The sequence below is a fragment of the Brachyistius frenatus genome, unplaced genomic scaffold (genome assembly GCF_029030835.1).
Source record: "Brachyistius frenatus isolate BFR_SWC_R1_liver_20210118 unplaced genomic scaffold, ASM2903083v1 Contig_9, whole genome shotgun sequence".
NCBI lineage: Eukaryota > Metazoa > Chordata > Actinopteri > Embiotocidae > Brachyistius > Brachyistius frenatus.
This window is the reverse complement of record NW_027210608.1, coordinates 968,000-986,233: the sequence shown is the minus strand read 5'-3', so window position 1 is coordinate 986,233 and position 18,234 is coordinate 968,000. Positions and strand designations below refer to the sequence as shown.

General features: G+C 41.4%; 1 protein-coding gene across 4 annotated transcripts in view; it reads left to right on the top strand.

The window, feature by feature from the left end:
• The window catches only part of phkb (phosphorylase kinase, beta), a 118,678-nt gene that overhangs the window by 32,139 nt on the left and 68,305 nt on the right, over window positions 1-18,234 (top strand). For 3 of the 4 annotated variants that reach the window (XM_069690278.1, XM_069690279.1, XM_069690280.1), the window contains 4 exons: window positions 809-924; window positions 6,010-6,073; window positions 9,202-9,297; window positions 11,362-11,559. In XM_069690278.1, the coding sequence (XP_069546379.1) occupies window positions 809-924; window positions 6,010-6,073; window positions 9,202-9,297; window positions 11,362-11,559 (474 nt within the window). The remainder of the gene's footprint in view (window positions 1-808; window positions 925-6,009; window positions 6,074-9,201; window positions 9,298-11,361; window positions 11,560-18,234) is intronic. The other variant, XM_069690281.1, reaches the window with a different exon arrangement.

Here is an 18,234-nt window from a genome sequence, read left to right as displayed (position 1 = left end):
CAAAACACACCAAGTACGCTACCTCCTCTTTGAACCGTGCACCTCACTTTACACTCAGACCATCTGCCGTTAAACTAGCAAGAGTGGATTTAGACAGAATCTAAATGCACTTGCACCATTCTCTTTAGACCGTTATAATAAAGCCCAGTTTATTTTGGCAAACCCGATACATGCCAGATGATCGATTTGAGAAACACACTAAACTCTGCTCATTAAAACTTTAAGATTATGAGGTTATAAACTCCAAAACACTGCAGATGAGTTTTTGAAGTCTATGATGAAAGAGTGATAGAATGATAACTGAAGTTTTGCTCCAGTATAAACAGGTGTTGTGACACTGTATGTGTCCATTCAGTGGCTCCACTGTAATGAGTTGCTGATCAGGCAGTGAATCTCTGGCTTCACGTGCTGCTTCACTTTACTACTTGCAGTAATTACAGCTTGTCTGCAGCTGCAGGTTCAGTTTCACCTTGAGCGCAGATGAGAAATCAGCTTTCTTGTTCACTTTACTAACCTTTATAATGAGATAGAGTTTCACACTTCACCCCAGATCAATATCAAAGGTCATTCATTATTATACTGTAATACATATATGCGTGTGCGTGCATGCAGAGCTGCAGCTTAAACTATGGACTGTGACTGTTTTCTGTGTCGAAACATGTTTCCCACCTGCAGCCCTGGCTCGGTGCGTGCACGGTTGAGTGTATCTGGATGTGTTACAATAGTGCGTGCGTGCAGGTATCTTGTGTTGCATTCATTCCTAGTGTCCCATGCCTTCCCGTGTTTGATGTTTGTTTTGTGTGTGCAGGTCTCCTTCATCCAGAACCTGGTGTTCTGTGTCGAGAGAGCCTACAGGGTGCCCGACTACGGCATGTGGGAGCGAGGCAGCAAATACAATAACGGCAGCACCGAGCTGCATTCCAGGTCAGTGGGAAGATAAAGAACACATAAAAGATGTGCAAAAATAAATGTTCACGTGAGGGGTCAAATGTTATAAGTACTTGATACAAAGTGAAGCAGTCAAGTGCTGATTTTCAGCTTCTTTAAAAGAAGACTGCAGATTTTCAACCTTATTTCCTGATGTTGGCCAGAAAGGTGACGTATCTATAACATCCACAACACTCTATTAATGCTCTGTGTTACTGCTGCCACAGCAACAGTTTACCCTCCTCAAGTGTATACCGATGTCAATAGAGTGAGGATAAGAACAGAGCAGTGGACTACTGAATGTCTGTGTCAGGGCACTGATGTAATAATATACTACAGACGGAAAGTGGTGGAATGAATGAAAGACACAAAAGTGAAGGTTGGAATAGAAGCAGGAAGATAAAGGGGAACTTACAGAGGATATGAGAGAGAGCAAGAGATCATAGCGTTGTTGTCTTCTGACCTAAAAGCTCTCATGAGTGATGACATATCCGTCCCTTCCTCTCTTGTTTGCCACGTCTGAGTATTTCCAGCAGGCTTGTTTTACAGGATCTAAAACAAAGCTGGACAGTGGACGTACACGCAGGCACAAAACAGTCATGTTTGCTTAAGTTGTTATTGACCTCAGACAAGTACATTTACTGGACCATAACAAAGATCTACCATTAATATTTTTATTGTTCAATAATACTCAACAGTATCAGCAGAAAGTAAATCTGCTTTGAAGTAAAGGTCATTTTAATTTTGAATATTTGCCTTTAAAAAAGTATTGGATAACCTACTTGTTAATGCTAAACAAACTTTTATAAGCTTTTGTTTGGTCTTCTAACTGTTGGCTGCCTCCAAATCATTTTTATTATATCATGCTTTCTTTATACACGAGGGGCAAGCAGAAAGTTATATCACTGTTCTTGTTGTGCTATAATGGAGTGCAGTGCAGCACAGAGCAGTGAAAAGCTGTGACTTCTGTAACTAAGTATTCCATGTTATGTAGTTTGATCAACATCAGCACCTCAGCTTCACATGTTTTTCTGACCACTTTAACACTTCTGATTTCACGGAGGCCCTGAAACATGAGCAGGGAGCGCACATTAAGTTGTGGGTCCAATTTTCGGGGAACAGAAAGAAGTAGGGGTGCTGGGGAGCGACAATTGTCTTGTTGTGGGTGCGTTGTCATATTGGAGAATAGTTTCACTTATTGACATTTAAATATTTAAATATGCATAAAATGCATCAAAGTTTAAACTCTTTTTGACACATTATCACCTTAAAGAGTTAATATGGCAAATACATCAGACACAGACCAGCATTCGCATGCATTTAGGATCTGATTTGCATCCACTTGATGAATATACGACCAATATTCACTCACTTTGTACAACTTTTCTGGTCCCCTGACAACTGCTGACAGAAATATCTGGCTCTTTAGTTGCTAAATTCTTTGCTACATTCACCAGCTAGTTGACAACGTTGTCCGCTGCTGTTTGAAACTGGGCAGGCAGTGAACATTGGTTTAGAAAACCTTTTGCACAGCTGCTTGTTGTACTTTTAAGTTGTGCAAATAAGAGAGGTGGGGGGGGGGGGGTCAAATCTGTGTGCTGGAAAATCAAACAATGAGCAAAAAGATGCTAAAATTCTCCACGGGAGGAGAGAAGCTGCAAAATCAGGATCGACGTTGAAGTCGATTCATTGATCATGTAAAAATTAGGATTATAAATTATATATTTGTTTAATTAGATACTTTTCTGGATTTATATACAGACCCTTCCAAAAAAAAAACTTTGCATTTACAGAGGTAATCATTTTGTTTACTATTTACATCCCTGCAAACCATGACATCATATTTCTTTGGATCTCCTGCTTCTGTCCTCACTAAAGGTTCATACAGAGCTGTCATGTGGGCGTCTTTATCCTCTTGCAATTACAAAACACTCTGAAACCAAAGGTCCTATTAACTTTTAAAGATTTAAAATGTTAAGTGATCAGGCTGAGGCAAAACTGTTTTACCATTAACTTTTTTTGCTTCAGGATATGGTGTCATTTTTATGTTTTTTAAGATTAATATAGTCACAAAGTTTCTAACATCCTAATTCATATCAATATTAGCCTGTCAAATTGGAACGCTGCCTCTCATCTTTCTTCTTGCCCCTCCAGACAAACAGAGCAGCATCATGTGGGAGAAATAAAAACAGCATCTTTGCCACAACTAGCAGCAGAAATGACTGGAAATAGGTTTCATTAAAAAAAAAAGAGGTGTATTTAGGGTCAGTGTGTGAGTTTTAAACATATTTGCTGATAGAAATGTTAAATCCGCTCAACTTGGGAACAACATAACCTCCATCAGCAGGCAAATACAAATATAATGGATCAACAGTCTGAATGATTAACTTGTATGAGGGTAAGGATTTTGAGACACATGCTCACACTCCAGTGCGGTGAGTTTTTGTTAACTGATTTATCATCCAAGGTCGGACCGGCCTCCATCCTCTCCCTCAGTGTCATGATAAAGATCCTCAATTTCTGCCATTGCTTATCTCTGGGAAGCATGTTTTTTTTTTTTCCTCCAACAATCCAAGACTATTGGCAGCAGCTTGCCAAGATATCCTCAAGAAACGATAACAAATTCAATGTAGTGAAGAGCCACTGTGTCCTGCGCCTCTTGTATTTCCTCCCCTTGTGGCCATGTTTTGGATTTCCACAATTAGTGAGCGAGCTTAAACATGTAGTTGCGTAATACCAATTAACATGCTGTATGCAAATAGTGAAGTGTGGCAGCGACTGATTCCGAGTGCTTCCATGTAAACAAGATCTGTGCAAATGATCAAATTGGGAAGTCATTTCTGCTCCCAGAGTGCCAGTGGGCAGAGAAAGGCTCAGTGGAAATGAACAGGAAAGGATGTGTTCATTTTGGCAGAGCGTTCATTTGCCCATATCAAATCAAATGATTCATTTTATTTGCTTCTGCCTCATGTTTGTCATCACACCCAGTCAAACGGATAGATTGGAGCTGTTTTATTTAAAGTAGCATGTCTAATCTCATAAGCATCAGGATTTCTTGAAATATCTCAAGTTTGAATGAGTTCGATGACATTTTTTACGACAACTATCAAAACAGGGATGTTGCCACATGTTCATTTTACAGCAGCACAAATTAAAATCATCAGAGTGTGAATCTACTGCCATATACTGTGTTGTTATTATGAATGTTACCATTACTGCTTCATTTCCAGTTCCTCATCTATCTATTGGCTGTGAATGTCATTTAATTACAGGCCATAATTTTAGTCACAGCATGTCCTGCATTAGAAAATCTCTACGTTGTCTTGTAGAGGAAGCCTGTATCACTATCCAGTTTAATTCACATATTAAGGGTGCATCCAATAACTGTCTAGTCCCCTCAATATTATGGCATATTTTAGCTTCTTACAGCAGATTGTTTTGGTTTTATGGCCTAAAAGTTCGAATTGACTAAATTATTTTCATTGGAAAAGAGCTGTAGCTATCCAGCATAAAACAGCTAAATAAGTTAGTTAATGGCTGCTGACAATAGTGACACATTTGGCAAATAAAACGATTTCATTTTAAAGAAGCTAAAAGGAGAGTAAATATTAGACATTCATCAGGTTGCTGGACAACCCGCTATAATGTCAAAGTCTTCCCTTATATGACATTTTCAAACCATATTTTGGAAACAACATGGATACTCACTCATAAAAACACCCTCATAGCTCCATAGTCAACAACTGTGGGATTAGAAAGTTGCTAAAAGGAGAGAGCTATGAGAGCTTGAGCACAACTAGTGTATGTTTAACTGTACAGCAGGTTTAGCTGCTGTGATGAAGAATAGAGAAAATGAACTGAGTTGGGATCGAGCTGCAGATCTGCTACCAGTGACACAGAAGCACCGGCAAACAGAAGTAAGACAATACCGCAGCATACTTAGCTTATAGGCTGTTTACTTTATATCATTTTGAATTTATACATTTTGCAGCTATACATTTTCAAACAGGAAAGGGAACCCTCTCTTTGTATTTATTTTGATCACACTGTTGTTATAGAAGGAAAACTTAGCAAGCCTCCTCTCTTTAAATACTTTAAAATACTGAGATATATACGTATTGTAACCAGCCTAGAAATACTGAGATATGAGTTGTGCTCCATGTTGCCCAGCCCTGACAGTCAGGGAATACTGTTGTTGTACAGTTTATAGTGTGAGCTCATGGAATAACAGTCTACAGCAACATTTTCATCATGTGAATCTCCCAACTGTCAGCTGAGACTGTTGCATCATGGTTCTGCTTCGGTCCTGATTCCTGGTATCACTTGTTTAACCTCCTTTTCTTCAACATTAGATTTCATCTGTGTGCATCAGTGAGCTGCTGACAGCCCTGCTGACCACTGCTATCCTTTTTGTGTGTGTGTGTGTGTGTGTGTGTGTGTGTGTGTGTGTGTGTGTGTGTGTGTGTGTGTGTGTGTGTGTGTGTGTGTGTGTGTGTGTGTGTGTGTGTGTTTAGAGAACTAGTTTCAGCAGAGCTCTTTTACATGCTGAATTAGTCCGCCATCCTCTGTATTTTAAGCATCGATTCAGGCTTCACTAATGGTATTGAATGCATTTTGATATGTCAGCATATCTACCGCCAGTCCTCGCCAAGTAAACCCCACCCCCTTTTGCTTTTCTGGGGAAATCTTGGCGGGTGAGAAAGGGAAACAAAATGACAGTGAAATTGATTCACATTAAGTCTGCATTGCAATCACTGCAACCAGCCACTGTGAAATTCAGTATACGTTTTTTTTTCTTAAGAGATCCATTATCTACAGTAGACCACTATCTCAGGAGCCTTTAGCTTTATTGAATCCTAACAGATAACCATTTAAGATTCAAATATGATTCTGAATGCTTTTCTTTTTTCTGACAACTGAAAGACACTTCTGTTTTTTTTTTTTTTATCACTGCCTCTATCACAGCACCACATTTGTTGTCACGCTTTTAAAGATATCCTTTACCCCATTGTGCATCAGTGTCAGTGATATCTGCTTTCTTTTTTTGTTCGTTTCATGTAATATCCTTCTTATCTTTCGCAGCTCCGTGGGCCTCGCTAAAGCTGCTCTGGAGGCCATCAATGGATTCAACCTGTTTGGTAACCAGGTATTTGATGAATTCACCCTGCTACTTTGCACATTTCCTTCCTCACACAGATCCCAAGACACTGGCGTATTTGTCTGGTGTCTAATCGCGTCACGTGACTCCAGATTGCATTATAGATAGACGGCCTAGTTTCTAATCTAAATCGGCAGCGGCCCATTACAGCTCCGTACATCAGCGAGATATGTTTGATGTGTGCACGGCCCGGCCTGAATTTAAGGAACATTATTGAACATCATGAGCGTAATTAGTGGCGCAGTCATCGATGCAAGTTGACGCTTGACCATCAGGAGATTGGTTCAGTATGTTTGTGTTTATCTCAGCCAATCATGCCTGTAACACACGTCTGTTACTTCCCGAGAGCCAATCAGTAGTACAAAGCACCTGTGCTAATTAACTCTCTGCCAGGCACCGTTCCCTGAACCACTCCCCCAATCAGTCCCTCCTGCAGCTGACCCACAACCACACCCCGCCACCACAGTGCCTCCGCATACTTTGATCGATGAACACAGTTGATTCCGGTTCCGAATCTCCCGTGCTGCTTTTTTGCTTCCAATAAGCTTCTGTTTTGTTTTTTGTTTTGCTTCTGTGTAGGAGAGGAAAGCAGGCACATGTATTACACCTGCTAATGGATTGGAAAATGAACCCCCACTTAGCAGGCATCCTCTCTTATTCTCTTCTTTTCTCCACTTGTGTATTAGTCAGCAGTGGCATCTCTATCCATTTAATACCTCTCAACTTGTTTATCTTATCATATGTGGCTGTTACTGTGAAGTTGTGTTTTTCTCCTGAACACCTGTAAAATGATAAGTTTAACTGGGCTTTAAAATTGATTTTTGTCACTGAGCTCAGCTTGTTGAGAGAATCAATTTAAAGAGGTGGCTGCTTTATGGTCCATGCTGTGTGTGGCTCCTGTAGGTGTGAGTGTGCGTCTCTCATCCGGTCTCTTGTCCCCTCGGTGAGAATGGAAGTGATACAAGCCTTCCAGTTGCTTATTAATGATCTCTATCAATCTTGATTTCCCAGCTGACTCTCATCCCTGCAACACCAAACGTAGCTCTCGCCCGACGCCTTAAACCGGAACATTTAGTGCATTCTGCACTCCACTATCGCACTTTTCCACCGGCTGCAGACTCCTGTGGGTGTGTATCACATTTAGCCTTTGTGCTAGATGAATGGACACCCAGCCTTCAATTTCGGGAAGTTTAGATTTTTTTCCCCATGATCCCACCCTCCCGAGTCACGCAGCGGATGCAAAGATAGTACTTTCTCGGTGTGACAAATTGAACTGGGCAGGTAAAAATTGATCTCTGCGGGAGGACGCTTCTTCAGCTTTAAACCCAGTCATTAAACTCAAAGAGCTGTGTACACACGGCTGGACAATCAAGTCCGATCAGGTTCCACGTTCTATCTCGGGACTGTCACCTAATTCACTCGCAGTCAAGAGCAGAGCAGACTCTCCTAATTCAATCCAGCATTTTTTTTTTCTCTTTCAATATAATTCACGCATATCATTGCACAGAAGGCAGTGACAAGTTGATGTACAGTATAATGTATCATTACAGGGTATATTATAATCTAGATTCTGTCAACCTTCATTAGCAACCCATAATAATACTAGTGACATTGATGGTTTTCTGGCATAGATTATGGTGGCCTATCATTGGTGTACTGTCACTTTCCTTTAATAGAGGGATGTGGACTATCTCCTGAGAGTGGGTGGAAGTGGTAGCTGTGTGGAGGAGTAGAGGCAGAGAAGACAAAAGATATTTAAAACTATAACCGATTCATTTTATATTGCCGTTTGATTGCATACAAAGACGATCAAAGACTGCAGGTCAGAGTCGTCTCATATTTTTGTATTCACTTCACATTGCTCTCTTGGACACAATGACTGATGCAACACAAAATAAGGAATACTCAGTCGTTTTGTGTAAAATAAAGTCAGTGATTGTTTGAGAAAAAAATACAAGAACAGGATTAACTGTTCGAAAAAGCTGTTTTTGTTATTTTTTGTTTCACCTATTGATTTTCAAAGATTCAGCTCCAAACATGTTTTATCCAAAATACTCAATTTTGAAAAATGATTTGTCTGATATGTTTTTCCACTCAAAACCTTTAGCTATCTAATCCTTAAAATCCCTCATCTTTCTGCCTTTTTTTTTTTTTTTTCGACCACTCTGTTACTATAACAGCGGAGACGGTTTCCCTGAGAGGGCCATTTCACTGACATACTACACAGCTGCCGACGTTGGTGGCCAGAAATCCACTACACTATGCAAATTGCTAAAGGAAAGCACGCTGATTTGACTAAAAGCTCTGGCCAGACCTGTTTTTGAAGGGGGAAAAAAAATAGACTCTGGCAATATTCATACATAATGCATCTGACTTACATTAGAAACTGCTTAGCAGGTTACGGGATTGTCTCAGTTGGTTTTATGTAAGCACTGCTGATGGATGAAGTGGGCTGGACCGGCTCTAGAAGCAGAAAAAGGTTTGATCGCTTCCCTTACGAAGTGAAAAGCATAAACTACCCCCTCCCACACCCCCACCCCAACCCCCCACCCCATGCCACCCCACCTCCTCCCCTCTCCCATCCTAGAGGTGTTTGAGTGCTCTCGATGGACAAACTGCATTTTGGTGGTCGTAGAGGTTAATTTTTGTACAGAGACTTTTGAAGTGATAGGAGGACTATCAAACTGCTGTTGTTCAAACACTCCCACGCTGTACTTCAAAAACATGTGCCAGCCAAATATAACAGGCAGGTTTTACAGTGAACGAGTGTGTTTTGATGTGCGGAGGTGTGAGGGGTGATGCTGGAGGCCTTAAAGTCAAGTCGTTTTCAGCGTTTTTATCTTTTGTTTTTCTGATAAATGATGAAGGACGTGTTTTGCATCTTTGTGGGCACGCACATACATAACAAGAGACTATATGTTGCTGCTGTACCTTATAAAGTCTAAATAGTTTAGCTGTAACAGGGTGTGTGTGTGTGTGTGTGTGTGTGTGTGTGTGTGTGTGTGTGTGTGTGTGTGTGTGTGTGTGTGTGTGTGTGTGTGTGTGTGTGTGTGTGTGTGTGTGTGTGTGTGTGTGTGTGTGTGTGTGTGTGTGTGTGTGTGTGTCTTGCGCTGCAGGGCTGCTCATGGTCTGTGATATTTGTGGATCTGGACGCCCACAACAGGAATAGACAAACGCTCTGCTCCCTGCTGCCCCGAGAATCTCGCTCCCACGTGAGTCCATCCATCTACCTACTGTATATACCGTCGTTCTTGGTCATACTTGTGGCAATGACTGGGAGAGATTTTACACAAAGCTGCGACACAAATAAAAAGAAACAACATGTTTAATAGAAGAACTGTTAAAGAGTGTGTGTGTGAGGGAGGGAGGGACTGAGTCAGTCCCTATCAGTGTGTGTGCTCATGCATACGTCCGTATGGGACTGACCACTCAAGAACTATTGCCATGAAATTTGTTCAGACATTTATAATCAGAGACAGAAAATGGCAGGTTCTGCACCATCGACTTTATATAAAAGTGGACGCAGCTTCTGCGTCTGAAAAATGATGCAGATCCGGAAGTGTCCTAAGCTGCGATACCACAGAGTACCACTAGAGGTTGGCTCCAAAAAGCCTCCGGCTCCATAGACTCCCATTCAACTAGTCTCATCAAATTCTAAATCAAGAACATTTCTCCACAAGTTATTTTTATTTAGTTTTTTTCTAGCTAAAGTCGCTCCATCTATTAGTTTTATGTCGGCCCATCTGAAAATAACCCCATTATTAATTTGAAAATAAGCTTAAAAAAGTTGGGACTGTTTGATTGACAGGCCTGCAGTGCAGTCAGGTTACGGCTATTGGTGCACCCCCTCACTTTTTTTTTGTGACTCAAAAAAGCACCTGTGTGCATAATCTCTACGAAATAAGAGCCTGTCACACATGTCGAAAACATAAACGGTTAATTTCACACGTCAAACAAACCACACACTCACATGAATATGTCAGTGGATATCAATGTAACAATGTGTTTCCCTCATGGTGCAATCATTCCACTGCCTGTACCTGTACTCTTGACGGCTCTGTGCTGACAAGAAATAGCAAAAGTGAGAGGTTGCTGCAGAGCTGGAGAGAAGAGAGCAGGAGCAAAAAGCAAAATCTCCTCTCGAGCACTTGCAGACACTTTAAATGAGCACATCTCTCCCTCTTTGTGTGCTGAATGTGTCTGGCAGAATAGCCGCCATCAGTTTTTGAGGGAAACGGGTGTAATTAGACAATCAGAGCGGCATTATAGCCATATGAGATCGACGTTGAGGAGCTGTAAGGAAGGACTGCAGTGAGGAGTGAGAGACCAGTGTAGTGCAGGATTGTGTCAAAATATCCAAAATATAAATATAATATCAGTACTTCTTGTGATATGTCAAAAGATCCAAATTCAATATTCAATTCTAGACACATTCAGTGCAATTGTTCTGCACGCTGATATCCCATTTCAGCTGCAGCTGCCGACAATGTTAGCATGTAGATTGGAGGTTTAACAAGAAGCCAAAGACTAAAAATGAATTGGACTCGACAGAGATGCACCTGGCTCCTCTGTGAACTGCAGAGATCTGTGCAAATTAACAAAGAATACACTTCAAAGCAGAACAGCAGCATCAAACAGTCGACCACATCTTGAACATAGCAGTCCATATCATAAGACATGTCGCTGCAGTTATTAGGGACTTATGTGCCTGGGCAGCAGAGCCTCGGCAGAATATAGAAGCTCTGCTGTCTATTTATTAATTTGAAATATTCATAGCTGTTTGGAGTGGAGCTGAGACCTAATAGCTTGTGTTTCCATTGCTTAATAGAGTAAACCAAACAAAAATGAGATTATTAGATGCCCAGTCGTAGTGGGTTGCCAAGCCTGATAACATATTCATCCCTAATGATTGCTCAAATTGAAATTCAGTCTGTATTTCATTTTAAATAAGGCTGCTGTGCTCTGCTGTTTATAATCAGATGATTTTATTCCTAAACAGCTAAAAGACACCTACAGCTGTATGTAGATTAGAGTTATGCTACATGGCTGTAAAATGTGTAATCAGCAACTGTGGTTAGGATTTCATTCCAATTTAGTAATTAGATTATAATTCTAACCACAATATTATGAGTTTGATGAATGTAAGTATAATCACTATCATATAAATGTGTCAAATAAAGAGCTTTGCTTGTCATGAATTCATTCACTGTAAAAACAAAAAATAATAATTGCCGAGGCCTGTCATTTGTTTAAAGATCATCTTTTCTCCGTGGCAGAACACAGATGCCGCCTTGCTTCCAACCATCAGCTATCCTGCCTTTGCGGTGGATGATGACGCCCTCTACAGTCAGACACTGGACAAGATTGTCCGCAAGCTACGGGGCAAATATGGCTTCAAACGTTTTCTCCGTGACGGCTACCGCACCGCAAACGAAGACAAGAATCGCCGCTACTACAAACCTGCAGAGATGAAGGTGGGTGCTGGTTGAACACCTGAAAGCATATTATCTGGTTTTGTCTTTTTTTCTGTCATTTAAGACCTGAATGAAATCATTAATAATGGATGAAATGTGGCTTCCAGGTTTTAGATATATAGTTGAATCTCATCACCAGACTAGTTGAAGTAAATATCACATTTATCAATGATAGATAGATAGATAGATAGATAGATAGATAGATAGATAGATAGATAGATAGATAGATAGATAGATAGATAGATAGATAGATAGATAGATAGATAGATAGATAGATAGATAGATAGATAGATAGATAGATAGATAGATAGATAGATAGATAGATAGGTACTTTATTAATCCCACAAGGGGACATATTTTCGCTACAGCAAGAAATAAAAATAACAGAGTAAAACATATCAAATATTAAATATGAAAATGCACAATATATACAATATAATAATATTAAACTAACTAAACAATAGTGCAAAGATTTAGCAGCAAACATACAACCAACAGTAATATCGTTTGATGATGGATTTAACCAGAGGTGAGTTATTGTACAGTCTTATTGCGGTCGGCAGGAATGATCTCCTGTATCTGTCCTTGTGACAGCGGAGCTGGAGGAGTCTTCTGGAGAAAGTGCTCTGCTGTCCCTGCAGCAGGTGGAGAGGGTGGACAGGATTATCCAATATGGATAATAGTTTCCTCAGCGCCCTCCTCTCCACCACCTTTTCCAGGCTGTCCAGTTTGCAGCCAATGATGGAGCCGGCCTTCTTAACCAGTTTGTTAAGTCTGTTGGTGTCACCGGCTCCAATGCTGCTCCCCCAGCAGACTACTAGAAGTACAGTTCACTGGCCACAACAGATGGTAGAACATCTCCAACATCTCGCTGCACACATTGAAGGATCAAAGTTTCCTCAAGAAATAGAGTCGACTCATCCCCTTCTTGTAGACAGCGTTGATGTTGGTCTTCCAGTTCAGTCTGTTGTCATGGAGACACCCAGGTACTTGTACTCCTCCACCATGTCCACCACCTCCTCTCCCAGAACTCTCAGCGGTTGTGGAGCCGTCGTCTTCCTCCTGAAGTCGACCACCATCTCTCTGGTCTTGGCCACGTTCAGAAGGAGGTGATTCCTTCCCGCCCACTACACAAAGTCCTCCACTACTGCCCTGTACTCATCCTCCCGTCCATCCCTTATACATCCTACCACTGCAGAGTCATCAGAGAACTTCTGCAGATGGCAGGACTCTGAGTTGTACTGGAAGTCAGTTGTGTATAAGGTGAACAGGAAGGGGGACAGAACAGTTCCCTGAGGAGCTCCAATACCACTGACCACCGTATCAGACAGCACACTGCCCAGACGGACAAACTGTGGTCTGCCTGTCAGGTAGTCAGTGATCCAGGAGACGGTGGACGTGTCCACCCCCACCACCTGCAGCTTCTCCCTCAGCAGCAGTGGTTGGATGGTGTTAAATGCACTGGAGAAATCAAAGAAAGTGATTCTCACAGATTCACCGGTGCCTGAAACAGAGTATATAGATAAAAAAAACAAAAAAACAATAGAGGATCCAGAATAGGTCCCTGAGGAACACCATTAGAGACAAAAAAGAATTGGTTCCTCGTACCACTAAAGACAATGACTAATTAAAGAAGTATGAACGATAACATTTCAGAAATGCATCTCAAGCTTTGCAGAATGATGATAAAAATATTGTGGTCCACTGTGACAAATCTAAACATCAGGTTATTGAGACAAATAAACAAGGAAAAGATTGTCTGGACAGCAAAGCAGCAACAAGCTGTCACACTTACAACAGGTATGAGACAGGCTAGCAGTTGCATCCACAGTGAAATCCACAAGGTTTAAAAATAAACCTAGTGTTTATTCCAAGTAACCACGTTAAACCTGAGGAACTCGTCAGCAATCCATAAACTGTGAAAAAGTTCAACTTCAAAGTGGTCGACTTTTGAAATGTATAATCCTGCAAAGGTATTATCCTTTTATGATAATACGAAGAGATCTTCTTGTGACTTAGCCTCTCGCATTTTAACTTTTTTTAATCCCAAAGGTATTTCACCCCAAATCTTGGTGTGTGTGTGTGTGTGTGTGTGTGTGTGTGTGTGTGTGTGTGTGTGTGTGTGTGTGTGTGTGTGTGTGTGTGTGTGTGTGTGTGTGTGTGTGTGTGTGTGTGTGTGTGTGTGTGTGTGTGTGTGTGTGTGTGTGTGTGTGTGAGTGTGTGTGTGTGTGTGTGAGTGTGTGAGTGTGTGTGTGTGTGTGTGTGTGTGTGTGTGTGTGAGTGGTGAGGGAGGGACTGAGTCAGTCCCTATCAGTGTGTGTGCTCATGCATACGTCCGTATGGGACTGACCACTCATTCATTGTGACTCCCTCTGTGATCTTGGCCAAGTGACAGTGCATTCAGTTCAGAATTAGCTCAGTGAGCATACCACGAGTGAATCACAGGCCGGACTCTTAATGCGGAACAAATCATTGCATTAGCTGTAGAGCTAACCTCCCAGAATTAATGAGTTCAGAGAAGCAGATGGAAAAAATATCAGAGATCTGAAAACATAAAGTCGGACGCAAGTGGAGTTTTTCTTCCATCTGGAACACTGAACCATCATGTCAAGAGGTCTTATCCGTTCTTCTGACTGTTGGAGAGCGACATGTATACATGGCAGTCATGTGATCTAATGACTCACATGACTGCCAGGTGATACCACTGATTATAGAGATGTGAATCTGATGACACTCTATAAAAGAGGTTGCTGAAGTCATCAGTTCAAGTAGCAAAGGGATTATTTTCTTTTGCTCGTGACATAAATCAAACATGCCAAATAATGAAAAAAAAAAGGCGTGCTGATGTGTCTCAGAGGGCACTCGTCGGGCACCAACTCTGAACCACTTTGAAATTAGCTTTATTTAATCCCACAGCTAATAGGATACAATGACTTTATGGCTGAGACTTATCAAACGGTATTTAATGCCTGGGCTCCTTCAGGCTCCATCCGGCTGTCAGTTGTACCAGCAGGCAGACAGATTTATTGTGAAAGACATTGACGACAGCTCCCTTCCATCTACGAGCACTAACGTATTCGCTACTACATCGGCAAATATCGCAAGTTAAAAGAATCCAGTTATATAAGTGGACACAGTGCCAAATGGTTATTTATTATAGCATGCAGTAAATATTATTTCAAGATTACCATTATCCTGTAATAAATATTGAAACCAGCTGCTGTTTTTTTTTTTTTTATATTGGAAAAGAAGCCAGTTTTAGAGGTGTAACAAATTGATAGCATGACAAAACATAAAAAAAAGTAATGCGTAAAATGTTCCTTGCTGAGTGATAAGAGAGTCATGAAATGCTGCAGGAGTGTCTGACACAGTGTGAGCTCTGTGTGGAGAAACTGAAGTCGCAGGTAGACCAGGTCTCCTCGGAGAAGAAGACATTGACTGAAGCTGTTGTTGGTGTTTAAGAGAGAATTCGCAGCAGGGCAGACGTCTTTGCTCCCTGTCTGTTTACCATTGACAGCGAGCAGCGGCATCCTGTGTGATAGACAGTTTTACCAATCAGTCGAGCTGCTCAAGCACAAAACACCAGGGATCCCTGCCTGTTTACAGCCTCAACGGGCCAAGAAGCACAGGCCTCACTGGGTGACTGCCTCGGTGTCTCCCTTTTCTCTCTCTCTCTCTCCCCCTGCCACTAAATACAACCCATTCTCTGCTTCTGTATCTCTTTATGCACTCTCCTGTCTTTCATCTTCCTCTCCCTCGTCCCTCTCTCACCACCTGATAGCTACAACTGCTTTCATCTTTGCTGAAACACACAGTTTGAGACCAGCTGCATTATGACAGGGTGCCGTCATTAACCATTTCAGGAGGCACATTCATGCAGATGGCAGTATCTGCTCAGTGACAGTGAAAGCAGCTTCTCTCTGTGCGTGCATGCGCGTGTGCGTGTGTGTGTGTGTGTGTGTGCGTGTGTGTGTGTGTGTGTGTGTGTGTGTGTGTGTGTGTGTGTGTGTGTGTGTGTGTGTGTGTGTGTGTGTGTGTGTGTGTGTGTGTGTGTGTGTGCCAGCTCTGCAGGCATTTGTTATTGCATCAGGATGTAATCTCTGCTATCTTCAATCAGTGTGGAGATTATTGAAATAGATGAGGTCCAAAGATATCCAGGACTAATTTATAGATAGACGGACAAAAATCTACACACACACACACACACACATACACACACACACACACACACACACACACACACACACACACACACACACACACACACACACACACACACACACACACACACACACACACACACACACACACACACACACACACACACACACACACACATTTTGTATGAATGGATTTTACAGAGCCTAATAAAAATCTGCAGCTTGTTTGACTTTGAATTTGCTGATTATTGTGGAGGCTCAGTATTTTTACGCTGATCCTCTTTCCATGAGCGTAAACATGATGGGATTGAATTACTGGAAAGAATACCTCTTGATTCACTTGACCATCTTTTCTAACTGTGACTGGTCACCAAACACCTTAAGGTGTGTGTGTGTGTGTGTGTGTGTGTGTGTGTGTGTGTGTGTGTGTGTGTGTGTGTGTGTGTGTGTGTGTGTGCGTGCGTGTGTGTGTGTGTGTGTGTGTGTGTGCGTGTGTGTGTGTGTGTGTGTGTGTGTGTGTGTGTGTGTGTGTGTGTGTGTGTGTGTGTGTGTGTGTGTGTGTGTGTGTGAGACGGTACACACACGTGGAATGCGATCTATAATAGGATTTCTGGTTGAGTGCTTTTCAGAGAATAATCCAGCCAGTGATGTTGTCAGTTCAAGTGTTTGTTCTGGAAAAATTCTCTCCATCCGCTGCCACATGCCGCCTTTGATTTCTTAGCATTCAGCTGACAGTGAGTCAATCAGTCAGTCAGTCAATTGCCTGTAAAGTGTTTCTGAAGGAAAGCTTTAATTAGATTAAAAAACGGAATAAATTGAATGCAGATGGTTCCATACAAGGAGCGAGATTTATTTAGTATTAATATGATGCAAATCATATGCCATGGCCTTCCTAGTCAACAGCTCTCACCCCAAATGAACACCCACGGGTGATATTTGCATTTGATTTGTCAAAACACTAAGTGAGGGAACATCTTTTGGAGAAATAGTGTTCATCCCACCAGTCTGGATCCACAGAGCAGGAGATTCTCTGCCAAGGAGCTTTGAAGCTGTTTAGGAGGCTGACAGAAGCTGAACATGTCACTAAGGCTGCTTTCAACTGTTTGGTTTGATTAAAACCACCTGGGTCCTTCTGTTACAGCCGGAGTGAAAGCTGTCAATCAAATGTTGTTGCTGACTAAACAAATGATCCAAAACTATACAATCTGTGGTGTTTGTGGCCTAAAAGGAGACCAGTCACAACATGTTGATTGTACATCTGTGATTTAACGTAAATGCAAAAGCTAAGTTGATAAATGCCCTACAGATATTTACTTTTTGTCCTATTTCTACTTGTTTGTTACTGTGTACAATAAACACGCTTCATTTGTAGTCTTAACACATAATAGTCATAATTTGTAATTTTTTTGGTTTACTTTTTACCACACCAGAGAAGAAAAATAAAACAAAGTGCAGCACAGCTGGCAGCCCCCATACTTAGATTTCCCAAATGGGTTTGTCGAACAGTGACCAAGATTGACGTCACCCATTGGCTTTTGGATGGCCGTTGTGAGGCCACGAGTGCAACATTGCCCGTCATCATCTTGCTAGTTTGGAGCAGTTTGGAGCAAGAAGTGACCATATTTGGACGATCTGCAGAGGAGCAAGCAGTGGATCTGACTCGATCTGATTGGAAACCCGAAGACATCACGTACTGCCCACTGATAGCGAAAAACTGATTGTACCAGTCAATCAAACAGACATGCCACCGAAAACCATGAAGGCTTTTTTAAGGCTTATTTTCTAATTAATGGCAGGATTACTTTCAGATGGACTGCCAGAAAACTAATAAAAGGAGTGACTTTAGCAGCTGACACTATTGTCACTTGGGGGGAAAAATGTATTAGCTTCGTATTTCATGAGAAGTTGAAGCCTTTTTGGCACTTCCGCATTGGCCTCATTCGTCAGACCTGGAAACTACGTCCATTTTATATGCAGTCTATAGTTCAAATATGATGACCGATGTATGTTGAATGACATCATCAAAGCTGTCCAACCGATGAGCTACCTGTCAGATTTTATGTGACTTCACGGTTAATGCTGTAGGTTACAGGAACATGCTCAGCTTGACTATCTAATGTTTTTCCATTTGTAATAATCCTGTATAAAGATGAACTGGACCAGGACTAAAAGGCAACAATGTCATCATTGTTTTCTTGGTCTGGACCAAATTAAGTAAAGTGTAAATATGTTGTTATACTTATACTGTATATACGTAAATGACTACTTTTTTGTACTTTGCCAAAGCAGAAGTAAAAGTTCTTCATGGTTTTTCTAGAGTTAGTGTAGTTCAGTAATTCAGGAGTCTGCATTTGTCAATTTAATTAAAACAGTTTCTACTTATTCTGCGTCCACAGCTCATAAACGGGAAACAGATGTTTTGTTTACCTAGAAGAATTGTCAGCTCCCAGCCAAACAGTCACCTACCAGCTCAGAATATCCCAATGCTCCAACTTTCCTCTCCGTATGCTTCATG